Source organism: Embiotoca jacksoni, unplaced genomic scaffold (genome assembly GCF_022577435.1).
Source record: "Embiotoca jacksoni isolate LCO1_2020_lvr unplaced genomic scaffold, fEmbJac1.0.p SCAF_13, whole genome shotgun sequence".
NCBI lineage: Eukaryota > Metazoa > Chordata > Actinopteri > Embiotocidae > Embiotoca > Embiotoca jacksoni.
Genome location: NW_027185263.1, coordinates 7,973,466 through 8,000,463, shown reverse-complemented (window position 1 = coordinate 8,000,463; position 26,998 = coordinate 7,973,466). Strand labels below are relative to the sequence as shown.

The following is a 26,998-nucleotide window of genomic DNA, read 5'->3' as shown; positions in this document are numbered from 1 at the left end:
AAACATCCATGACTGAGACAGCTCTTTCCACCTCTGACTGTTTGACAGGTGGAGGAGGGATGTCTTCACGGCTGGCTGTGTTGTGTCTCCTGCTGCTGCACACTGGAGCTCTGGGTTTTGGGATATTACCAGGAAAGTCTCTGAATCACCTGGAAATTACAGAGAAAGCTATTTTAAATGCCACAGTCCAGGTGTGCCGTGCTCTGGCCCAAGCTGAGGGCGCAGACTTCACTTTTCCCGTAAGAATTCACTATAATGAATTTATTTCACCTGAACAGAGTAGCCTACATCTATTTTTTTTTTTTTTTTTTTTTTTAGGAATGCTCAATATAACTTGACTTTGTCTGCTTGTATAGTCACAGCCTTTCACTGCAGAGGGTGTTGTCGCAGCCTGCAGGGTCCCACAATCATCTAAAACTTTCCGTCGGGCCATTATATTCATTATGCTGAGGAATATACGTGTGGACCTCCGCCATGCTCTTAATGCAAGCTTCCACTTTGACGAGGAGATGTTTGTTCAAGGAAGGAAAATCATCACAGAAGGGATAGTGGCTGTCAAAGCAAGCAACAAGCAGGAAAACTATAAGGCAGCGAGGCAGAAACTGGGAGAGATTTTACATCCTTTACAGGTATTTATCATCATTTACAAATATTTCATATTGCTCATGGATTATTAACCCTATTCTTTTTTCTTTTCTTTTTTTTTATCAACTTGAAGGACTTCTACAGTCACAGTAACTGGGTAGAACTGGGAAACACACTCCCAAACTCCAATCTGATTAGATCAGACGCCAGCATTGGTAACATAGCAGGTAAAAATGTGATTTGATGTCATGGGTGTGTCAACAGAGAGCACTAATAATCCTGATGAGGAATGTAGTTTGGAAGTGATTGGAGAGAAACTATTTCACAAAAGATGACATAATTAAAATGTTGATTTACATGTTCACAGATGAAAGCAGGGCGACGTGCCGCAGCTGTGATGGAAACGACTGCAGGAACAACATTTTGGAGGACATCACAGCAGAGCAGATCCTGACCTCTGGGTACTTTGGTGTCGTGCCTTTATTCTCCACCAAACCCAAAGGTAAACAATATGTTCTTCTACTTGCAACAGCATTTTTGTCCTACTGTCATGAAAGGGTTCACAAGAACACACACGTGTTCACGTGAGGTTTACACGAGGTTTCCATTCTGGTATCTACTGTAAGGTTTGCATTTGATTCTTGACCAGCGGCAGAAAGTAACTTAGTATATTTTCTAAAGCACTATATAGTTATATTTCCATTTGATACTTTGATACTTTCTACTCCACTTCATTTATTGGGCAGCTTTAGTTCACTTCTTCAGAGGATAATTTGACAACAATTAATTATATAAGAAGCTGTTAAAATTCAACACATTGTGAAAGCTTATACCAGTGTTTTCTAACCCGTTTGTCTTCCTACAAAAATCGGTGTGTAGTCAGGGTCTCAATTCAAATGGCTGAGTTATTAACAGCTTCACCAAATTTAATTTTTTCACTCTAAACTTCTCACATGGTCTCATTTCAATAAATCTTAATAATTCGATATCTCACCAAAAAAACTAAAGATTAGAGAAAAAGTTTAAAAAAAAAAAACTCCCAGTCTGATGGCCCCTCAAATGTATCTGCTGTCCCTGGTTATAAAACTGGACATGAAGTAGTTAAAACCAGCTCCACCTGCAGCAGCTACAACATTAACATGCTGGTTATGCACTAACGTTGTGGTTGTGGTTGTTGTCTTAGAGATCATACCAAGGTCATGTTTTTCTCCAAACAGACCCAAACCTGAGTGTGACCTCAAAACATTCATTAGATGACAAGTTGTTCCACAATATCTAAGTTAAAATCAGTTGCACACAACGACTTCTAGAATTACACCTGGATTTGACTAGTAAAACACCACTTAGAAAAGTCTGATATCATCTAGTGTAGTGTATTGTACAAGTAGGCTATTTATCATCTTTCTCTCACACTATTCGATGAAAAGGAAAATGCAGCCATGGAGGAGCAGTTGATCAAACCAGTCAGATCGAGCCTAAAGGTGGGATCAACAAAGACGCGTTTGACTCCAGCCACGGACATCTCCACACTCAGGCGGCGAATGTGGCAATAGCTGCAACCAGTGAGCTACTACAAGACATTCGAGGGGCTGCCGGTGACAGACCATTCCTACAGTAGGCTAAGAAACCCACTCTGCATGTTTCTGGTTATGTAGGCCACTATAAGGACATGTATTTAAGTTTTCTTTTTCTTTTCCGTTTCATCTCTCTCCATCCCTCAGGATGATGGGAATCTCCAAAGGATCCAATAAAGCTCTTTGCTTTGTCATTGACACCACAAAAAGCATGAGTGATGAAATCGAGGCAGTGAGAACCGTCACTGCTTCTATCATCAACAGCAACGTGGGAACCAAGAATGAGCCCTCAGTTTACATCCTCGTACCGTTCAATGATCCAGGTAGGATGTTTAGATGCTACAAATATGACTCGTGAAAAGGTGCTTGTTTCATGTTATTGATGTAGTGGAGATGAAGACTAAATCCACATTTTCTGTCACCACTGAACCTCAGGATTCGGGCCGCTGACAAAGACTACAGACCCAGCAGTTTTCATGAATGTTATTAATTCACTATCAGTGACCGGTGGAGGAGATGAGGAGGAAATGAGTCTTTCAGGGCTTCAGGTGCTGTGATATGTGTTTGTTTTTTTCTAAAGCTTTCTGGTGTGTAAATAGTTTTAACTAAAACTATCTTATCTTTTCGATCATATCTTCTTCATACAGCTGGCTTTAGCTGGCGCTCCTTTTAATTCCGAGATCTTCCTCTTCACGGATGCACCTGCCAAAGACGAAGACCTGAAGAGCACCGTGATCGCACTCATAGAGCGGACCCAAACTGTGGTGAGTAGCTACTGTGTCAGTGTAGAAGGATAGCTTATATGATCACATACAAATCTATCCTTAAAGACTGTAATAAAGAAGAAATGAAAACAGATATTATATGTATATTTTTTGGAAGAAATAATTGCAACTAGTGAAAGTTCCTGATTTTGTTAAGTTTTTTTATTTACTTTTTCTCTTTCCAGGTGAACTTCATGATTACTGACTCAAATGTGATCAATCGTCGGAGACGGAGGGATCAGCAACAAACCAGAGGGATAACGGCATCAGACTCCCAGCTCTACAGAGACCTGGCTCAGGCTTCAGGAGGTCAGGCCATTGAGGTCACAAAGAGTGAACTTCCTCTGGCCGTGGATATCATAATTGACTCGACCAGCTCTTCTCTGGTAAGATCTTAATGACTTGTTGGTTTTGTCAGTTGAAAGATTTCAGCTGCTTAACGTAATCTCTTCCTGTAATCTCCCAGGTGACCCTTCTGCAGGCAGCCAGGAGCCCAGGAAGGGCTGATAACTTCAGTTTTGTAGTTGATGAAACAGTAACAAACCTTCGCGTTTACATCACTGGCCAATCTGTCGCTTTCACTGTCATCAGCCCCACAGGTATAACTGCCTATCTGATGATTTTTCTCTTTATTAACACCAGTCTTGAGACACGATTATTTTTGTATCAATACGTCAGTACGTTAATTTGACATTGGTAGCGTCTTTAGTCCTCTACACCATAGTCATACGTTCTGCAGATTTTTTACAAATTTGCATGTTCGCTTCACCTAAGAAAGCAGTATTTATCATGACGTTTTTGGTCATTATTATGCTCTGAAGGATTTTCATTCATTCTCTCAAAGATTTTACAATTTCTCAAATGTTTGTTCACAGAGAAATGAGGAAATTTGTTTCTAATTTTATTCTTTTCCAATTAAATTGAAAATGTACTGATGTTTGAGAATACTTAACATAGCTTATCTTTTAGGCAATTAAAACACAATTATCAGTATGTTAACTAATTCTTATAACTATTTCCTACCAGCATGCTTACTATTAACTTTGTTTAAAGGTGAATCTCAGCAAAGCAGCGACACAGCGTCACTGATCACTGCATCCCAGTTAGTGGGAAACTTCAGGACTCTGCGACTAAAACAACAAGTTGGACGATGGGAAATAAAAATGGCGTCAACAAACTCCTACACTCTGAAAGTTATAGGTGAGACACTCGGCTTGCGCTTTTGTTTGCTACCTGTTAAAGTTTTGTTGTAAAAAATGCAATACTTTTAAATTAAGTTTTATTACATCATGTGGCATCACAGCTGCACACGCTGAAAAACATTTCTTTATTGTACATACAGTATTCATTTCATTTTTATTTATTTATTTTTTTTAATTGAAAGCACCAGTACAATGAAAACAACGCTGACATCCATAACCCCTCTGGATATATTGCAATTACTTTGGTGTTGAATTAACTTTTCAAATACCATTTCTTTCTTAATTGCTAATTACTGCAGTGACATTCCCATCAACTGCATTTTGTATTTAGTGCTACTTAGCAATATAAGCCATAGTAAGATGGTGAACATGGTAAACACTATTCCTACATTGTCATTGTGAGTATGTCAGTAAGCTGACATGAGCATCTAGTTCAAAGAACTGCTGTTGTTATGTAAAACCTCACACAGCTGCTCCCCTGAGGTTTTTTTCTCCACTACTACAACTGGGAATCAAAGAATATTTTGCTGGTTAATGATAATAAAATAATCTTTGTGCTTAAATTTGATCAGCCAGCGAACAGGAATACAGATAGGACACCCGAGTGTTTGCAGAAAAACACAATGACAGGGACTGTATAATTAAAATCATAGCTGAGTTACTGTACGCACTCCTGTTACCTCCCGTCCCTCTGTAACTTCAACCACAGCTACACATTGTTGTGCTATCTTCAGGTGAAGCAAAGCGATGTATGGTTTGCTCATTTGATTTTCTTAATTTCTTTTCCTCATGACTTTTTATTTGCAGGTCAGAGTCCTATTGACTTTTTGTTTGACTTTGTGGAAGCATCGGAACCCTTTACCGGATTTGACGCTCTTGATACACGGCCTAGGGCTGGTAAAGAAAACTGTTAAGATGTGAATTTGATCATTTGCAGATTTTTACAAAACATCTTCAATTCCAGAGATGATGAATTCGCTTTTTCTTTAAAGGTGTCAACGGTAGCTTGTTGGTGTCTGTAACGGGGAGCAGCTCTGCGGAGGTGAAAGAAGTCGCTCTGGTTGCATCGTCAGGGTCAGAGGAGGTGAAAGGAGTTGTGGTGCCACAGGGGAGTGGAAACGTTTTAGTCCAGGTCGACAGGATACCGTCGGTGGAGTTTGTGGTGTTGGTGAAGGGACAAGATACCTCCAGCACTTCACCAATAGTCTTTCAAAGGCAGTCACCCACCAACTTCAGAGCCTCTAATCTAACTGTTGCTGTGAGTGCCTATCCCAAACAACTGTGACACAGCAGCATCACCTCCAACATTGGAGGATATGCGGCAACTAAAAGTTGAAACTTTTCATAGCCTAAAAGAGCTCTTTATCTTTACAAGCACTGACTCTTGTGTGATTCCTTCCTCTTTTTTTTTTTAGGCTGATTCAGATAGCATCTTGATACCAGGAACACCATTCTCTGTGCCTTTCACTGTAATGACCCAAGGAACAGGGGGAAACTTTACCATCCGAGCCACCAACAACCAACGTTTTGAATCGACATTTCCCTCCAGTTTATCCCTGGAAACTAGAAACAGTGCTAATGGAACAGTGACCCTCTCAGCACCTCTTAACACCCCGTCTGGTACTGATGTTACCCTGACCATTGAAGCCAAGGCTCCAGGAGGCACAGACACTAATTACATTGTGTTGCGCTTCTCCATTGTTAACACGGTAATACTATTGCAATTGATTTATAAAAATCCTTGGTGGTAACTCTTTGTTGTAAAGATCTGTAATTTCCTGGAAAAAAATATTTATTTCAAACTAATTGTCGGGAAAGCAGGAATTTCTTTCTTCTTTAAAAAAAAAAAAAAGTTAATTTAAATAGTCATTTATTTTTATAACATTTATTGTCCTTGTGTGTTGAATTGTGTGTTTACATGTAGACGGTTTCACCCTTTTTTGCATGTTCAGCTGACCTGGTTTGCTGGCTAGAAGAGCATTTGACTGAAGTTGTACACACCGAATGCTTTCTGTATTAATTTAATTAAAGACAAACTACAAAATTCTTTCCAGTAAACATCATAAAAATTAGTGTTAAATTGCTTGAAAATTACAGTTTTTCTTCTGCCCTTCAAAATTTCTTTAACTTTTTATTTGTTGGTTAATTCATTGATGTAAAAGTTTCTGACTAAACACCCCCTCACACACACATTTGAGTCAGAAAATTAAATTTTAAGACAAATCTTAAGACAATCAATAATCATTGAAGATCATTACATCCCCTCATCATTGTGTGCGTTGCTGTCGTTTTTTTTCAATTTGATCTACTTTTCTCCCCCCTCAAAGGTGACTGACTTCACTCGCCCAGTGTGCCAGCAGCCCAGCCTCCGGTCCAACTGCTCTGAAAACTGCAGCTTATCGACATGGGCGCTCTCTGTCCGAGTTACTGATGGTGCTGAAGGGACGGGTGTCGACCGCGTCAGCCTCAAACAAGGCAACGGGACCATCAATACCAGCCTGGAAGCTGGCAACAAGAACATAACTCTGGTGTCCTACACCGCATCTTGCTGTTCGCCTGATGTGGAGCTGATGGTTGTGGATCGGGTGGGTAATGTAGGATCCTGTTTCTACACAATCCGGGAAGGTTCGTCATCTCCTGTCTCTGTGTCCACCAAAGTCATTCAGTCACCCGTTTTTTGCCTGAGTACAGTCATTATAGGACTCCATTTACTAACAGAACTGGGCTTCAAATGAGTCTATGTCAAAGTGGCAAAAAGGTAAAACCACAATAATCTATATATTGTTTTATTTTAACATTGATTAAATTTACTATGTAGCTTATCAATGGGCAGAAATATTTGTCACTACATATATATAACAATATATAAATGATATCTAAATTGCTCAACTTACATAATTACATGCTATAATACGACTTTTTTTAAATATTTTTGACGACATAATAAAGTATGACTTTTTTTAATACTTTGGATGCAAACTAAACAGACATCTTTGAAATATTTTGGACTACATAATACATGATATTCTTTTGACATTTTCTATAATCAATAGGTGAGCTGAGCTTACTTTTCTGGGCACTGTCATTGTGATGGGCTCACACTTCTTGTCATGCAGCTTGTATAACCCAAGAGGACGAGTGAAGAGATGAGACAGAGCAGACAGAAAACAGGACAAAGTGGACCAAATACTATACTAAGATTTTTTTGATATTTTGGACGACATACTTTTGTAAAAAAAAAAATTAAAATATTTTTTACAATATACTATAGTATGACATATTTTTGAAATTGTGGACCACATACTAAAGTATGACATTTTTTTTTTTAATTTGGAACGACATGCTATAGAATGACTTTTTTTTAAATCATTTTTGACAACATACTAAAGTATGGCATTTTAAAAAAAAAACCCATTTTGGACGACAAACTGGACGACATGCTATAGTATGACTTTTTTTGTCATATCAACAAAGTAGTGATCCCCTCGATTGTCACCATGATTATTATTTACATCTGGCAAATCAGGATGTTCTAGTGGTATTCCAGTTTTTCCGGTGTGCCCTCTGGTGGAGTCCTAACACAGTGTTACAGTACAGAGTAAAGTGTGTGAGCAATTACGTTCACGGCGCATACGGTTGAGAACGTGAACGTATGGTTCGAAGGCAAGTATATCTCCCGCCATAACTGCAACCTGCTGGCCATTGTGAATTCTCTCACGTGATCACTTTTCATGAGAAAATGAACCAGGGAAATGGTGTAAAAAGAAATGAGGCAGATATTTTTACAAAACACCACTTTTATTGTTGTCATATTGTGTCTAATGAGTCTTTTACAGAACACAAAACGTTTTGCTTCTCACATTTTGCTACAAGTTCAACATATTTTCATCCTTTTTCCTTCATCACTATTTACATTTTGAAAAGTTTTCAGAGAGACTTATTTAAATAAACTGGTCATCTGATACAGAGGGCGGGGATACTACAAGTGTCGAAATAAGTGCTTGCTTTGTGGGTACCTTTTTATTGGTGATGTATTTAGTGTTTAGTGGAAGTACATTTCCTTCTATGTAGTTTGGGGAGTTTGTAGATGCAGTTTACCAAAACCTTACCAAAACCCAAAAAATTGCATTGCAGGCAGAACATGTTTCTCTGACACTGGATTTTTGTTCTTTTTCTATAATTGTCTTCTTCCCTAAAACAGTGTTAATAGTGATGACTTTCTTCAAACCTTTAATTCAACTTGAACATGTCCCTCAATCCTAAAGCCTTACTCGTCTCACTCTTTTCAAATCATTGTAAAGATGTGACTAAACTAAGAAATATTGCCATAACATTAAAGGTACATCAAGTGAAATCTGGGACAAGGATTTTGTAGAATTACCATCAAAACAATTGGATATGGAGGTAACTTGCTCAAATTTGTTGTACCGTTAATTGTCCACATTCGTGTCCTCACACAATAGTACCTTTTAAAGGGGCAAGACTGTCAGAGTATCTCAAAAAGTGACTCTGTGTCAGTGCAAGGAAAATGTGTCTCTTTAAATAATGGTAATTCGGAAATTCAGATGAGTTCTTTGGAAGATGTGTTTAAATGTACATCAGGCTGTGCCATTGGTGTATTGGGAAAGCTTATTCTCCAAGTCACAGATTCTCTTCTCCTGAGACAAAACTGTGGCCTTCAGATTCTGAATCTCCTCCAACAACCTCTCAAGTAACTCAGGCTAGACCGGAAGAGAAGGGACAAAAAAGGATAGAAGGAAAAAGGGAAACAGAAGAGGAAAGGAAAAAAGATAGTGACAGGAAGGGGAAATTAAGAAAAAAAGAGATGGGAAAATAGGTCAAGGACAGTGACGCAACTAGGGAAAATAAACCAAAAAAAGATGGGAGCTTTGGGGAAATAAAAGTTCCGGGCAGGTATAAATAGAAGAGAGAAACAGAAAGCGTTAAAAAGAAAGACATGTTTTAAAGAGTAATAATATAGTTAGATTACATATTACCTGTGCAACCTAAAGCTACAAAAATAGCACTGAACAGTAGCTCAAATATTGGATGTTGTGTATGTGAGCTTGGAACAACCGGTAGGATAAAGAACTTACCGGCAGACTGTTGGTGTCCACAGTGGACATGCTACGTCGGGTGGTGGGCCTGGAGTCCAGCACGTTCTTTTTTGCCACTTTTAGCTCTCGGCTCTTAGGTGGCACATAGCCATCCCTCATGGACACCAGAATGGGATCTTCATCGCGGCCATCCAGCCACTCTTCTGGCTCCATGGCAGGATCAGGCCCTGCTGTGTCTGGGTACAGGTCGTCCTGGAAGAGGTCCGACTGCGCAAGAGAGTTGGGGAGGAGGAAGGGGTGGGAAACACTTGTAATGTAAGGGTGAGTTAATCAAAATTCTCTTCTGTGGAAGAGCCTAGCCACCACAGCAAGTCTGACTAACAACTCAGTTAAGTAAGGACAGCTGTAATGCAAGGAATGCAAAGGATTATTATTTGTAAAATCAGTACTACCTCGTGTGCACAATTTAGTGTCTCGTGGCCACGATTTAGTAGTTTGTGCGCACAATTGGAATTTCTTTTCTCTCTATGGCCACTCCGGGGCTCCGTACTCCTGTTACGAGCGAGAGATACAGTGCACAGAGCAAGAAGAAGGTCTAACCCAAATGAGCGTTAGAAATTTTGTTGCTTGGTCATCATCATCAGTTCCCGAGTTGAACACGTTTTTGTGAGCGCTTGTCTGTGTGCACAGCAATTTCTCAATGGACATAAGCAGAGGGCACACAGAAACTTTTTGTGAAATACTGGAAATTGGTGACGGAGACCCTTAAAATACTTCAGGAAACCATTAAAGCAATGAGCTGGGTGAGGTGTTTTGAGTGACATCCGCATTTCTAGGGACGGAACGTCACTATCCAAGACCGAAAAAGGCGCATCGGGTCGAAGCACAGTTTTTTTTTTTTTTACATTTACAAGGCTGTGCACAGTGAATTTGACCCACACGGAACAGAACACCGAGTTCTACTGTGACGATGTTCTAAGGCGTGAGGCAAAAATATTTAGTGTAAATGACCTGAACTGTGGCGTGATGGCACCTGGGTTCTCCAACATGACAATGGGCAGCTCACACCAAATCCAAAATGCACAAGTTTCTTGCCCACAACAACAGCATTTCGCCGGATTTGGTTCCCTGCTGCTTCTACCTGTTCCCCAGTAATTTGTCACAAAATTTAATGTGCACTCTCTGCTCACGTTTCAGGTGCGTAAAACATCGCGGACGCACCCGGACCACTGCTCACAAAAGCATGTATAACTCTGGTGCTGATTTTGATCAAGCAACAAAACTTTGAGTACTTACTATATATATATATATATATATATATATATATACTGTACCTACTATATATATATATATATATTATAGTTTAAGAAAATCTATAAAGATGCATCAAAAAATGTCTTCTAAAAAAAGTAACAAGATCTCTGTACTGCTGTAAATGTTCTCAGTCAAAGTCAAGAGTGTAGCAGAGTGTGTAAACTATAATCAATAGGTGAGCTGAGCTTACTTTTCTGGGCACTGTCATTGTGATGGGCTCACACTTCTTGTCATGCAGCTTGTATAACCTAAGAGGATGAGTCAAGAGATGAGACAGAGCAGAGAGAAAACAGGACAGAAGACACCCATCAGCAGTCCATTTGTCAAACATCTGTGTATGAGTATAAACTGTCTTACTGTAAGGGTAAATTTGGATGATCTCGGTCACATGACAGATAATTAATAACATATGGACATTTGAGACATAAATGCGATCAATAAAGTAGGACAAAATAAGTATTTTACCTTAAAATAGCTCTCGAGATACTGGATACTTTAAGTCCTGGATTTTATGAAAGTAAAAGTTGTTCCAATACAATTAAAAGCCCCTGTTTCCGTAACTGGTTTACTCTGTAATATCCCATTAAAGTTCAGTAATAACTAAAAAACACATTTCAAATATGTATAATTGTGCTAAATAGACATTTAATTGACCAAATCTTCAGTGATAGATCCTGAAATAACTACAACATATTTAAAAGTGGAGGGTGATGTATTGACAAATCATTCAAACCAGTGGAACTCCCTAAAACACGAAAAGGACAACAAATGGCTATTAAGAGGACAGATGCTAAGAATTAGGCTTCATTGCCACCCTCAAGAAACATCTGTAGCTTTTACTGTACATCCCATCAAACAAATCCAATACCATTTCACGGTGAAAAAAAAGCTTTATAGCTGCTCTCATAGGTGATTTATTGCATGAACGGTATTTTACCTTGCGATCTCACATTTGCTGACGTCCACGCCTCTCTTGGGCATGAAGCCCATCCCTCTCTGGGGCTCCTTAGTGCTGAAGGTGTTAAGGTAGTGGACGTATGGCACCTCCTCTGTGATCTCAAAGTAACGGATACTGCTGTCCCCCTGCACATAGAAAATACATGTAGAAAACACTTTTAAAACAAACAAGACATCATCATTAAAAAATATATTAAATACAACACGTTGACAATTAAAAGGCCAACATTTTCCAACATAATTCTATGTCAATAAATCAATGTCTCTGTACCTTTCCACAGAGGTAGACCATGTTTGCATCCGCATCATAATATGGTAACAACACTCCATTACTTGTGTCCAACTCCAAAACTGCAATAGGCTCCTCAAAATTTGTCTGTGAAGAATAAAAACAATCCAGAAAGTCTGCATTTTTTGCGTACATATACATAAGTGTGAATATATATCTGCAGCTTCTGGTATGCATGAACAGTGTGTGAAATGTAATGTTTATTACCGGGTCCCAGAGGCCGAGCTCTCTCTGGCTCATCCTGGTGAATCCTGTGGTGAAGATATTTCCATCCCTGGTGAAGATGGCTCGCATTGGTCGGATCCCCTCATGCGGAGCAAGGCGTTCCTGTTAGGACATTATTAGCGTTGTAAGCATCTGACAAGCATGCTGCATGTGGACCAGATTCGATCCCAGGGCGCATGCATAAATTGGGCCAGAAAAAACACAAATATATGTGAGCATATTTTGTCGGATCAACTTGAAATTTTGTCGGTGCACTCCTACTCTCAACATGTTTGGGATTAAAAGTTATCAAAAGAATTCGTTTTCGTCCAACAATGTGCCCGTGGTGTGGCGGCCATTTTGAGCGTCTCGCCATGAAACTACAAGTCACTGTAACTTTTATGTACATATTCTGATCTTCCTCAAATATTACATCTTTGATAACAGTCCCACCCTGAAGAAACCTGTATGGTCATATTCGCTCATAGTCAAAGCGCCCCCTACGGGCAAATGGAAACAAGAAAAACATTTAAACTGCAAGGTGCGATGTGCAGGCCCTCGCATACTGCACGTCGGGGTCATATGAGATATAGCGTCCTAAATTTTTTTTTTTTTAAATGTGTGAATTCAAAGATTTAAAAATATATTAAAAAAAAAAAATGTTTACAAATTTCACAAATTTTAAAGTGAACAAAAATTCCAAAATTCCAAAACTTCAAAAATTCCCAGAGTTCAAAATTTCTGATTTCCAAAATTGTCCAAAATTTCCTGTTTCCTAACTTCAAAAATTACCAAAATTTCCACATTTCCAAATATAGAAAGTTTTTAACTTTAATTCCATATTTTGGAATGACATACTATAGCATGACTTTTTTTTAATTTTTTTTTTTTTTTTTTATCATATTTTGGACTTTTTGTGCTATTTCTGACAACATGCTATAAGTATGACTTCCGTTCAAATTTCATCAGGCAACACAATAGTGCAGTTGTCAGCGTTGTCGTCTCACAGTCTAAAGGTCTGTGGTTCGATCCCTGCCTGGGACTTTCTATGTGGAATTTGCATGTTCCTGCATAAGTAAGAAGTAAAAGTAAAATATGTCGTCCAAAACATGGACGACTAACTTATGCATGTTATCATGCATGTAGTCCATGATGTAAAACAAACATCATGTAGTCGTAAATGTGACAAAGTCACACTCCAGGCAAGAACATGCAATCCTCCACAGACAGAGTTCCAAGCCCCTGATCGAACCGAGTACTTCCTGATTGTGAGATGGCAACGCTAGCAACTGCAAAATTGTGCTGCCTTTACTGCATGTTTGTCTGACTTACATAACTTATATGACTTTTAAATATTTTAGGGAAGAAAGCACAGTGGTGCAGTGGTTAGTGTGGTAGGCTCCCAGTCAGAAGGTTCCAGGTTCAATTCTTGCCCTTGACGTGGCTTTTCATCTAATGAAGTTAATGTCTTCCTTTCCAGGGAGAGTCTTGAACCTGGAAACTTCTGACTGGAAGGCAACAACACCAACCACTGCACCGTTGATCACTCTTCCATTACATGCTGAAAAATTATAGAAGTCAAACAAGCATAAAAATAAAGGCAGCAAAATGGTGAAGTTCCAAGCCACCGTTGTCATCTCACAATCAGGAGGTTCTGGGTTTGATAGGGGGTCTGGAACTTAGTGTAGAGGATTGCATGTTCTTGCTTGAATATCATGTTTTACATTATGACTACATGCATAAGTTAGTCATCCCTATTATGTACTATAAACTTTAATTTTATGGTACTAGTTTTTCAGGAACATGCAAATTCCACTTAGAAAGTCACAGGCAGGAATCGAACCCGGGAACTTTAGACTGAGAAACGACAACGCTGACAGCTGCACCACTGTGTTAGCTTTCATAAGTTGAACGGAAGTCATGTCGTCAAAAATATGACTTTTATTCCATATTTTGGACGACATGCACACTATAGTATGACTTTTTTTTTTTTTATCATATTTTGGACGACATGCTATAGTGGGACTTTTTTTTTTATCATATTTTGGACGACATGCTATAGTGTGACTTTTTTATCATATTTTGGACGACATGCTATAGTATGACTTTTTTATCATATTTTGGACGACATGCTATAGTGTGACTTTTTTATCATATTTTGGACAACATACTATAGTCTGACTTTTTTATCATATTTTGGATGACATGCTATAGTGTAACTTTTTTTTTTATCATATTTTGGACGACATGCTATAGTGTGACTTTTTTATCATATTTTGGACGACATGCTATAGTATGACTTTTTTATCATATTTTGGACGACATGCTATAGTGTGACTTTTTTATCATATTTTGGACAACATACTATAGTCTGACTTTTTTATCATATTTTGGATGACATGCTATAGTGTAACTTTTTTTCCATATTTTGGACGACATGCTATGGTGTGACTTTTTTCCCATATTTTGGACGACATGCTATAATGTGACTTTTTGTACGCATTTCGGACGACATGCTATAGTATGATATTTTGTATGACAAAATGTTTCAAACTGCAAGCGGGGACACGCAGTCCCTTGCATGCTGCACGTCGGGGAGCCGGCGGCCCCGACCCGCTGGCTGGCTCCCCGACTTGCACCGTTGCGAGGGCCGCATATCCCTGCTTGCAGTTTTAATCGTTATTATTTTCTACTCACTCACCGCCACCACCTCCCTCTTGCGGGGGTCGCACACACGCAGACGTCGGTCTTTACAGGTGGTGCAAAACAAGCTGCCGTTTCGGTTCCAGCTGATGCTGTAGATGAGGTCCGGGTGGTCGTCCATGGAGAGGAGGGGTTCGCCTGTCCCCACGTTCCAAACAATTATCAGGTTGTCACTGCCTGATGGTTTTATGGAGTCAGACAAAAAAACAACCTGTTAATGCCTGTTGATCATACTCGCAGATTACTGTTACATTCGGTCCAAAAAAGAAGATGACAAGGATTTCAAGAAAACTAAGACATTAGAGTGTATGTTTGCGGGTGTGCGATATCCTACCCGCAGTGAGTAGTATGTTGCGTGCGGTGGGGTGCCAGCTTACGATGCCAACACGTTTGGAGTGTCCCTCCAGGACCACGACGGGGTCGGACAGGGGGCGGGTCAGTGAGTGATCTGGGATCTGCCACACCTGGAGAGGACACAGACAGTGTTGTGTGTCCTGTAATCTGCATAGTAAGCAAAACAATGAGTGGTGCGGAAAACTCATGCCTTAGGTACAATCTAAAATGACTTGCACCACCCATTTAATCTCATTGGTCACAATTACTACTGCAGCTTTATTTTCAATTTGTAAATTTTTTTTTTTTATATGGACAGGTGTTTTGAGACTAAAAGACAAAATATAAAGAAAAGCAATTAATTTTATACAGTATTCATGCAAATGGTGAAAATCATCACATTGATAGATTTACTGAACTACTGCACCTCAGGTAGTAGATGTCTGCATCAAAGCTCAAAATAAAAAAGGAAAAAAGGTTTAAATAGAGATATTCAAATCATTTACCCGTATTTAACGTTTAATCAATAAAATATCTGACAAAAATGAGACTATATTGAGACATCTTGTTAAAAGTTAACACTATAACCACATTGTTACAACAACGGCATAAAGGTAAATGTGACAGGAATAAAAAAAATAAAAGGTTGAGCGGGAACATAAATTTAAAAAAAACCTCTCTGCTCTGTTCCTTTTCTTTCCACTCACACATCACAGTCTTTAATTTTTCTATGAAACTCCGCACCTTGACGCAGACCTATGCTGGTTTTGGATTGTCTGCTATGTTGTGTGCTAGTGGACAAATGGACAATCCAAAAGCAGTCTTACTGCGCAGTTCAGTCATTTTAACGGAGTCAGAATTTAACTGGTAGTGGCTGTTATTTCAGTAAAAATACATTAATACTGTCCCATAATCAAAGGGACACCCACCTATTAAAGTCCACACCTGTATGTAGCTCCAAATTTCCAAACATCCATTCAACACTGATTTGTAATTAAGCCTTTAGACTGTATACCAAAACTGCAATGGAGTGCTGAGTATTTTTGTAATTTCTGTGCAATAATAGTATCCAAACTAGTCCTCTTGTTGTTTAAACCACCAAATTCCAAGAAACAATCCATGGAGAATGATTTAATTGTCTTTCAAGGTAGCTACAACCCTGAGCACAGTCCTTGAGTGTCAGAATACTTTCATATAAAATCTTTATTTTATGCTATATTTCAAAAGCATACAGACATGAGCAGCTGTGATGGACTGGCGACCTGTCCAGGGTGAACCCTGCCTTTGCCCAAAGTGAGCTGGGACAGGCTCTAGCCCCCCCGTGACCCTGTTCAGGATAAAGCGGGTATAGCTAATGGATGGATGGACACACATGAGCAGGTGCTGCTTTATGCAGTATGATGTGCTTTTATGTAGTGCTCAGGAAGCACTCAGGATGGTGCCACAAAAACACAAACAATAAAACAGACTCAGGAAAAAAACCCATTTTGCATTAATGTCAGAAAATATTTTTAGCACATAGCTGCAATGTAATCTTTTCAGTTACATTACACAGCAGGTGGTGATTGACCTGTGCTGAAGAGGACACGTTGATCCACACTCACACACATACATGAACACACACTCAGATGACACAATGATCAGTGTCTGTGAATTGAAGAGAATGACATCACAATTTTGGCCTTTCTGAAGCTCAGCTGCTGCAACACTGCCAAGACAGCTGCAACTGCCTGTCTGTGTGCTGGACACAAACAAAGCATAAGCACTCACACACTCAAGCATAAGCACTCACACACTCACACACTCACACACACACTCACTCACTCACTCACTCACTCACTCACTCACTCACTCACTCACTCACACACTCACACACTCACTCACTCATAAAGACTAACACACAGGAACTCCAACAGCATCCCAGCAGCTGCTGCCACAGAAGAAGCAGCAATTCAATCACTCGATGGCACAAAGATTCCTGCCATGTCACAGCGAGCAAGTGGCCAAATCTGCCGAGTGACAACTGTGCTGATGCACACGTGTTGAGACAGGTTGTCATAATACAAACGCCAAAATGTTATAATCGACATATGCCGACATACCTGATATATGTACATTTGTGCACAGTACACACAAACACACACCATCGCGTGACTTAGAGAGCATATTATCTTCTGGAACCAAAGCAAAGCAAATGTTATCGATTTAACTGAATAGGTTTGCGATTTCCTCAAATATACTGATTGCAGAAAGAGACACATACGTTTTTAATATTAAGTAACAAAGTAATTACTAGTTTATCAATTAATTGGAATAATAGTTAAAGAAAGATTGAAAGAAACAAAACTTGCAGTCACTCCTCCAAAGTAAAGATTTCACTTTTTTACCCGTTTTATGAAATCCAAGGATCTTCGTGTTTTGGACTGTTGGTTGGACACAACAAGACATCCAAAGAGGAAATGTATCAATAATTGCAAGTTTAATCAATAATGAAAGCAGTTCTTTGGCTGCTACCTTAATTTAGATCACTGATTAAAGAAAAAAAAAAAGTATCCGTGGAGTTGTCATAGTTATATGTGATGCATGTGTCCTTATTTGTGTCAGTGGAGCAGCTCATCACAGTTACATCCCAAACACTAAACCTGGTTCTCATTTCCTACTTTTGGAGAGCTTCTGTTCTTTTTATAATTCATTATTGTCATAGAAGTTTTCTAGTGACGATTTCTCAGGTTCACGGTTTTCCATTTCTGTTTTTAATTTTGTGTTAGTACAAATCCACAGCAGCTCAGCGAGGAAACACTTTCAAGGGAAACAAAGAAAACAAATAACTTTGGACGATATCACATGATTTGTCTTGTTCAGACAGCTGATACTTCATATTTTCAATAAACTTCAGAGGGCGGACTGAGTATTTTGTCCCCCTTCACTTACTATACATCAGAAATACAACTGAAACTATCCTTTCGACACTGCAGAGACATTATAAAGTAAAATGAACTATGAACAGGAAGACACAGCATGTGAGAACACATAAACCAAAAAAATAAAAGCAGATTAAAAAAAAAATCATAGCTGCCAAAAATGTTGAACCCATTATTCATAGTAGCGTCACAAATAATTATATTTCCATAAAAAGTTCTATTCTGACTGTGTGATGATTCATTCATAGTCCTGCAGTCGAGGCTTCACAGTGACACCTGCTGACTGCACACAGTCATGAGCTTCAGGGTCACAAACATCTGCAGTGCATCACAACCATTTCTGAAAGAACTACTAGAGCTTCTGTTGTCCATCTTGAGTCCAAAACTCCACAACAGCAACAGTACATATTTAAGGAAGAACTAGAAAGCTTGTCTACAATCCCCTCGCCATTCCATGCATTTATTGAAATTTGAAATATGTGACTTTCTCATGTTTTCACCATTATATTTGAATTCAAACTTCATTGTCAGACCTTACTTATAATTTCAGGGCAACAACAACAATACACACAAACGTACTCATCATTACTATCTATATCTATTTCATATTATATATACATGGACAGGCAGGATGCAGGGTTTGTACCTGCGTTATAAGTGACAAGGTTGGTCGCAGACAGACTCTGATCAACGTGACCAAAAAAAATTTAAAAAAATGATGCGTGAACTGATGAGGAGACGGATGATGCAGAGCAGGTGGGTGGACAGTCAGACAGTGATGTCTCATCTGATTCTCTTCACTTACTATTCACTTAACAGGCAGGAAGACGTTACAAACTCCAGCTGTGACGACCGCGATGACTGTGATTTCAGTCACCGAACAAACTCCTCCGCATGCATTTTCCACATCTCTCTCCCACTCAGAACTTCTTTTCTATACACACACACACACACACACACACACACACACACACACACACACACACACACACACTGTGATTACCATTGCAGTGCAGTCCTCCGAGCAGCTGGCCAGGATGTTGTCGTCATGAGGGCACCAGTCGATATCCAGGACGGGTCCAGAGTGGCCAATCACCAGCGGATAGTTCTTATCCACACGACCTGTCTGCAACGCAGAGGGCTGAGTTAGGGCTTGTGCATGTAGCTAGTAAATCAATCACTCATGACAATGTTAAAAAAAAAGACAGCAGTAAGCAGCGACTTCATGATTTACAGAACAAAAACAAATCTAGATATCTCACATTAAAACCACGTGAGAAGTTTACAGGAAAAGATCAGTATTTGATGGATTTCTTAACAACTCAGATATCTGAAGTGTGATGCTGACCACACACTGCATTTTATATAACGTCAGATTACAAAAAGATTGTAAACCACTGGTTTTAATTTTTTTAAAAATGTGTTGTATTTTAGAACATTTTAATATTATCCATTTTGTCAAATCTTCATCTGAAAAGTTTCTAAAACAGATACATGTAGGGGAGTAGAAAATACAATATTTCTACTCCACTCTCTATGAGGGGAAGTATAAAGTAGTATAATTAGTCTAAAGTAAGTGGAAATACTTATGTAGAGTACGAGTGCCTCAAAATGTTATTTAAGTACAGTACTTGAGTAAATGTACTTTGTTACTTTCCATCAATGGACAGTTTTAAGTTTAAGTTTTAAGACAGTAAAACTTTTAAAAAATGAATGATAAGTCCATGTTTCTCTGTTCCTGTGGTTCCTAACTTGTGAACATGTGTATCAGCTTTTGAGATATCACTCCCTCCAAACAAACACACACACACACACACACACACACACACACACACAGTAAGAGCGGTGTATTTATAGTTGAGTGACGAGGCGTTGAAAGGGGAGGTTTTTTTGTGGCCTGTTGGGGACCCAGAAGGGGTAGAAGGAGGATGGAGAGCGCATTGGTGTGTATTAATAGTTGTTCACCATGACTTCAGTCCTATATAATAACGTCCATTTCTCAGGGTCTCCAAAAATCTATCAGTCAGTCTTGCTGTTCCTTTTCACTAATTACCACCGCTGATGTGGTGATGACCTCGTTACACCCACAACATTTATCTCAAAAACAAACAAAAAAGTTTTTTTCCACCATCGATGTGTCCAACTGTAACAGTAGCAATATCCTCATTAGGTTTAAGGCTGTTTAAAACATGAAGTACACATATTAGACGCAAATATTACTTTATTACTTTTATATCATTTTTCAAAGATCACAGTATATTTCTGACAAAAAAAAAAAATCAACATCTCCGCTCCACATTAAAGCAGGACTATGATTGGAAGATGTTCTTTGCAGACCGGCTCGAATGAAACCTGCTGAGTGGAGGCATCTCGGGGCAGGTCAACTAAATTTCTGCAGACTTGTCTAATTACAGCGGCGTCAGCAGTTATTTGCCAAGGTCCACCCTGAGCGGTGATTTGCAGATAACTGATAGACTGTGGAAAATGAGTAGTGTTTTGAACATGTAGCCAAATGTTCAAAAAAAAAAGCAATAGCTCAATGTGGATTTTTAGATTATGTTTATATCATGCCTAAACAAAACCCAACAATTCAGCTAATTTATCTTTTTCAGCTCATAAAATGAATAAAATGTCATATAAATGATCAGTAATATATTTTACTCAGGTGGAATCACTGGAGTACCATATCTTAACTTCATAATAAGCTGAAACATTATGGCACTTATCATCAAGATATTCACACAAGTTAAGTATATTTCAGCTTCCATTTGAACTATAAGGAAATAATCATCCTGGGGCTCCAGCAACTGTGACACGACAGTGACGCATCTCAGTTATAAACATCAGATCTGTTTTATCCATTGCTTTTACGTTTCAGCAATTACTATCCTTCCCAAAGCTTCCCCAACACGGCAGCTGACAGCTAATATTTTCTCCTCCGCTGTTAGAAGAAAGTCATGTTAAAATCAAGCCCTCCCCAAAAAAACTATTGTTGCCTTGAAAGCAAATTACTGCCTTCATCAGCCTTAAAACTGTACATGCTCCTGTACCCATTGCAACGCTGATACCATGACTTGACACTGATTAGTTTTGAAGATCAGCTTACTACCAGTCTTCCTGTGAACGGATACATTTCATTTAGGCTACCCTAAAGGCCAAAACATCACACGACGAGACAGATTTTTCTCTGTTAATTTCAAGGGTCTGGGGTCAGAGGAAATATTTGACCTCAGTATTGAGCTGCCTGCCAAACACTTTATCATGCACAGTCAACCCTGCTGGAGCTGCTTATAGCTCAGCATTACACAACATTCACAGACAAGCCTCCGAAAAGGACGAGTGCTCATCAATCTAAAGACGCCTCTGGTCATTGTGCATCAACAATATTGAGATATTAACTTTTCTGTAAGGTGTTTGTAGTTTGTAGTTTACTTATGTGCCTACGGTATAATGTGAACTTTTTGTTCCTTCTTACTGTTCCTTTATTATTAGATGGATATATTTCCTTTGGCAGAAACCTGATTTGGGAACTTTCACAAAACAATACACAGACATGCAAAGATCTGAACCTATTAGCTGAGGCGTTCCGGTGGTGGATAGACTAACGAGCCAACTGCCATCCATAGAGTCATGCTGCTAGTGTTGCTGTAAATGTATAATCTTCCCCAGAACACATCTTGTTACTATTACAGTTGTATTTACAATCTTATCAAAATTCACTCTTCTGCTCAAAAACTCCCTGATTTCTGCCACACTTCTTCTCGCATGAGGCACATTTCATTTTTAATTTGACATATTGGAGTACCAGCTTCCTCGTCTGTTGAGCAAGAGGAATAATCACTAAAGACGAAAGATGAACTTGCACAGCCTATTAAGTACTGGTTCAAACACAGACACCTAAAAAGCATGTTAGACATTTTAGTCTGACATGCAGAGTTTATCATATTTTTTTTTATCATTTTGTCTTTTCTTCAGTAGCCGACATTAAAAAATAGTTTGGACCTTTGGCCTTACTGACCTTAAAGAGGGGCAGGACCAGAAAGGCTCCTCCTCCGCTGGATTCAACGATGACCGCCAAGAACTTTGGATTGACGGCGCAGAATGAGCTGTCCCACGTCACCTTGGAAACACGAATGTCATCGAAGCCCTGCTCAGCCTTGACCGACTGCCCGAAGACGTGGCGAAATTTACTCTGCCGCACAATGCTGCGACTCATGGCTGAGGAGAGTGGAGGTAGGTGTGAGGATGGAAAGGTGAAGAAGCAAGAGGTGGGAGGGGATGAGCAGAGAGTGATTGGAGGGTTTAGAGAAGAACAAAGGAGGAAGATGAGGAGGAGGAGGGATAGAAAAATAAAGGTGTCAGAGGAGGGTCAGAAACAGGGATTTAAAGACAGAAAGGAGGTGAATGGTGGCAAAAGGTGGGGGGAAAAGAGCATTGAAGGGAAAAGATGAAAACAGAAAAAAGGCCGGTGGTAAAAAAATTTAACTTAACTTTCACAAAAATTTCAGCATCATTACTTATCAAATCAAATATAACTAAAACTAGAATCACCGCAGGGCTTTAAAGGAACAGTGTGACTGCATGCTGCAGCCTATATTTATGTTGGGCCAAAAGTGCCTCAATATATTTGATTACATAGAAATCATTAAGTGGTGGAAAAAATGGAAAAATAGTCTTTTAGCAACAGCACTGCAGAAAACAAAAACCTATATCATTTTAAAAATGTAAATAATCAATTACATCAAATATTTGACGTTGCCTAAATGTATCTCCTACTGTCAGTTTAGATTGAATTTTTTTTTTTTTTTTTTAAAGGCCCAACAATAAAAAATAAAACTGAAAGTTTAATTTGAATAAGCATACTAATTATTTTCATCTTTTGGAGTGACAAAGCAAATATGTTCACTTTCAATAGGAAGAAGAAATGTCATACTTCACAATCAATCGTGTTGGTTTTGCTGGCATTTGTTTGTAAAGTCGAAGATGACTCAGTAACTGCTTCAGTCTTTATTTAATTCAGACATGAAGTAACATAAAGTAGATCAAAGATTTTGTCGACATCACAATTTCTTTCGAATTACATACTCACTGTAAAACACTGTTAAACCAACAGCACAACAGGAAGATGATTGATATGGGCCCATTCATGCTGTGTGCATCCATCAATATATTTTTAATTGGATGTTGCCTATTTATCATTTTAATGTTGCACTTTTTGAATTGAAGCCACTCAGAAAAATGAACTCTGTAATGTGGTTTTAGGCTGTTTGTTGACTGACAACTTGCCCCAAGCAGGCAGAAGGCCGGCAGCACTGTAATCCACCGAAACACGGGGGATATTCTATAACGGTGCCTGCCATCAGGCTAGATATTAATAGTTGATTGTCCCACCGAACACTATGTGAGAGCCAAACATCAAAGACAAGCACTAAGACACAGAGAACAGATAAAAGACTGAGGGGAGAACTCGAGAGATACAATGCCCGTGTGAAACGACGTGGCCCAGCAGTTCAGTCACACCCATGAAACACAATCCCAATGAGACTATGTAGATTAAAAATGATCTAACGTCCCAGACTGCACTGACTTACTTAAGGCCAAAACTAAGAACCCAAATCTAAAGTAGGACTGCATCGGTCCCTGAAGGTTAATGATAAATGTGGTTCTTCCTCTTGTTTACAGAATGATTTGAAACTAAGAAGGTCTCCACCTTGAAAATAAAGCCACAAAGAGCACCAGCTGAAGCCACGTCCTGATGTAATCTGTGCTTTAAGTGATGATACTTGACTGTCACGGCATTATATTTAGGCCCAAAGTGAACCTAAAGGACAGGGGTGACTAAAAACTGGAGTGATGAGAGGACAGGAGCTCTCGCTGCTTTCCTGGAAGCTCTCTTATCAAGAGATTTACATTCCGGTGACCACTTCAGGCGGGCCAACTGTGGGAGACATCAGGGCAAACATACCAAATTATACATGACTGCATATATTTTTGTATCGATAATGTGCTGGGGACTTGTTGAGGGTCACGATTTGAATTGTGTTTTTACACCTAGCGGTAAAGATTGCTAATGAAGAAGAAGAAGAAGAAGAAGAAGAAGAAGCTCTTGACTGCTATGACCTCCACATATAAATCAAAAATCATCACGGTCTCATCTTTTTTTTCTTTTTTTTTGTCATTTCTATTGTGACATCTGATTTGATTAATTTGTTTCATTGAAACAAAGTAAAGGATATTTTAATAGAGCTCAATGGAAGTGGCAGAAATATTGATGAAAGTGATAATAAATTATGTTAAACGCGGAAAAATATTAAAGTGATCCTCCCCTGTCGCGCATGGCACAGCTCTGGAGAGTCGAGACAGAGCGAAAGAATGACACTGCCACTTTCCTAATATAGACATGACAAACTGCGCTGTCCCACCCGGGCCAGCCGCTCCTCCCACCCGCCTGCCGGATCCCAAATAGTCCCAGAATGAAGTGCAAGCTCACTCTGTGGCGCTCTAACGCCAATGAACTGGCTGTAAATGTAAGACAGCTATTGAGCACTGCCCAACACAAAAGACACACGAACACACGGGGGACATAAGACTGTCAAGGTGCGCAGGAGGTGCGAGAAAGGGAGGAGAGGTAGGGGGAGGTTATTGAACAACTTGCTCCTTAAAAGTAGCCCACAGCTGCTATCCGGGGGGAGGTGGGGGCCTAATCACAATGTACCAGCTCCGTCTTTTTTTAGGATGTCTAAAGGTGGAGAACGCACCGATTCCTCGCCAGCAGTGCAGTAAAGACGCTGACGCACCTCTCACCTCACTGCAGCACCAGACACCGACACACACGTACTCGGAAGGACAGTCCACAAGACAGCTCACCTCAGGTTTTGGGGGAGACCCCTCTTCCCTGGACAACTCTTGGCGTATCTGCTGTAGAGCCAAATACCTCCTCCTCCTCCTCCTTCCGCGGCCGCTTTTATTCCTTTGAATTATATTCCCTGCGACCCGGGTGTCCTGGATTCGGTGCGTACTTACTGAGGAAGACGCACTGGAAAACTGAGCGACGCTCCTCGGCAGGGAAAGAGAGAGGGGAGAGCGCCCGGGGCAGAGCAGGGAGAGAGGAGCGGAGAGGAGCGGAGAGGAGGGTGAGGAGGGTGTGGGAGTGTGGGTGGGTGGGTGCTGTCTATTTTGGAACAGGCTCTGTCAGTAGAGGGAAACGTGACGCGCTCGGTTAAAAGAGGAGGGGGGCCGCGCGTTCCCCCCGGGGGGGGGGGGGGGGGGGAGGAGGTCACTGTCACGATTGGTGGCCTCTCGGACGAACAAACAGGTAAATAAACAGCGCAGGTGTCCCGCATGAGCTCCCAGGTGTCCCGCATGAGCTCCCAGGCTGCTCACTGGTAAAGTAGCTTGTTGGTTTGCGGAGAGCAGCGTAGAAATAGAAAATAAATATGATTGGAAATTAAAAAAAAAAAAAATATTCCAAACAGTTCCGCCATTAAGGTTTAAGATGTTCAACAATTTTATTATCGACTATTTTTTTTTTAATTTTTAACAGTTAGCATACTGTTTCTTCCCAAACACTTTCCAGCATAAACAACCTGTCGTGCAAATTAAAAGTTTCTTAAAGTGAGGCTCCGACAATTTATTATTGTACTTCCAAAAAGACTTGAGGCTTTATAAGAGACCAAGAGGTCAAAAGGCCAAGATACCCCGTTGTCAAACTCTTGAAGACACTGAATCCCACGTTTCCCATAATGAAACTCAACGGTGTCTTTTATTAGCCCTTCCTTGACTCGTGTACACCCATGTCTTTCAGACTTGACACCCCCAAGTTTGTAGTCTTCCGAGTCCGAGGTGAAATGACTTCAGAGTCATGTCCTCAGACTGGACAACGCTTCCCGAGTCATACTAACAATCACTGGTAAACTCATCTTGGTGAGTAAAATTGTGTGAATTTAAACAAATGTTCCTCTGATTAAAGGATTTATAAAAAATCTGTGACTTCAACAATGAGAGAAACACTAAGTAGCCACCAATACAAGACGCAGGATTACTTCCCGCTGTTTGTTGGATAAACTGCCATCCACTGTCGTTTTGGGTGACTCCATTTTGCCTGCACTAGTACTGGGCGTGAATGAAGATGACCTTTGACCTTTTAGAAGCACCAGTTAAAGCCAACCAGAGAAAAAGCGAAAGGCTCCACTGAAGACCTCTGCACTTGTTGCATTAGTTAGTGGCCCAAGGAAACAAAAAAAAATTATGTTTTCTTTTGTGTGTGCGACAGCAAAATGTTTCAATAAGAATAACCCACAACACCAAAACAGCACAAATGTCACTGTCCAAGGATGAATGCCAGTTTTAGTAGCGAGGGAGGATATCGCTCCTGACACACTGGTAGAATATTCACAGCAAGTAAACAGAAACTTGTGTAAAAGCTGAGCAGGACTGACATAGTTTGTGCATCTATGAAGAGAAAAATAGTTGTTTTTTTCCCCCTCTAATTTCATCTTTTTCTGTGTTGTTGTTTTTTTTTTATGGTGCACATACAAGACTCATTAGCCCAGCTGTGTACGTCAACTGAGAAATATATCAATATTCAAAGAAACGATTGAATTTTTAACGCTTTCATTTTAGATTTTTGTTTTGTAAAATCTGCAACTTTCATAAGTAAAAGATTTGATTTGAACAATTTAAATAGAAACATACAAACAATTTGGCTTCACCTAAAAACTGTTCAACAAAGTTTTCATCGAAACAACTTTATCAGCGATAAACCGTCAAATGTCGAGTGCATTTTTCCAGGGGAGAGAGAAAATACTCACCTCACGGAAAACAAAGCGATCGCCGCGCTGTACTGCATGTTGCAGGCACAAATTAACCCAGGTGTTAATACATTTACTGCGAATGTGCTCTCTTGACACGGCACATGATTGCAAAATGGAGCTGAAAAAATATGATCGTAAACTAAAATTGAATTAATTACTAAACGAGAGGAAATTTAAGGATTTTCTACTTTTATCATGAATATCTTGGATCTTTGAACATTTCGTCAAACAAAACAGGTAATTTGAAGACGTCACCTTTGGGTCTGGAAAACTGGGATGGAC

The 26,998-nt window shown here is 39.7% G+C and overlaps 2 protein-coding genes across 2 annotated transcripts; one reads left to right on the top strand and one right to left on the bottom strand.

Annotated features, from left to right (window-relative positions):
- Positions 1–57: 57 nt before the first annotated feature.
- On the top strand, positions 58–8,230 carry LOC138196305 (von Willebrand factor A domain-containing protein 7-like). Its single transcript, XM_069146206.1, has 15 exons — positions 58–239; positions 357–629; positions 719–812; positions 953–1,087; positions 2,013–2,199; positions 2,307–2,482; positions 2,595–2,707; positions 2,807–2,923; positions 3,109–3,309; positions 3,390–3,522; positions 3,977–4,123; positions 4,933–5,022; positions 5,118–5,383; positions 5,541–5,834; positions 6,453–8,230. Exons 1-15 carry the CDS (start codon positions 60–62, stop codon positions 6,858–6,860), a joined length of 2,814 nt encoding a protein of 937 aa, XP_069002307.1. The 5' UTR covers positions 58–59; the 3' UTR covers positions 6,861–8,230.
- Positions 8,231–8,236: 6 nt separating this feature from the next.
- On the bottom strand, positions 8,237–25,047 carry coro6 (coronin 6). The gene is made up of 11 exons (XM_069146207.1): positions 24,771–25,047; positions 21,922–22,121; positions 18,907–19,029; positions 14,984–15,113; positions 14,648–14,826; positions 11,950–12,069; positions 11,725–11,829; positions 11,434–11,579; positions 10,687–10,744; positions 9,222–9,449; positions 8,237–8,846 (listed from the first exon to the last, which is right to left on the bottom strand). Exons 2-11 carry the CDS (start codon positions 22,117–22,119, stop codon positions 8,724–8,726), a joined length of 1,410 nt encoding a protein of 469 aa, XP_069002308.1. The 5' UTR covers positions 22,120–22,121; positions 24,771–25,047; the 3' UTR covers positions 8,237–8,723.
- Positions 25,048–26,998: the final 1,951 nt, after the last annotated feature.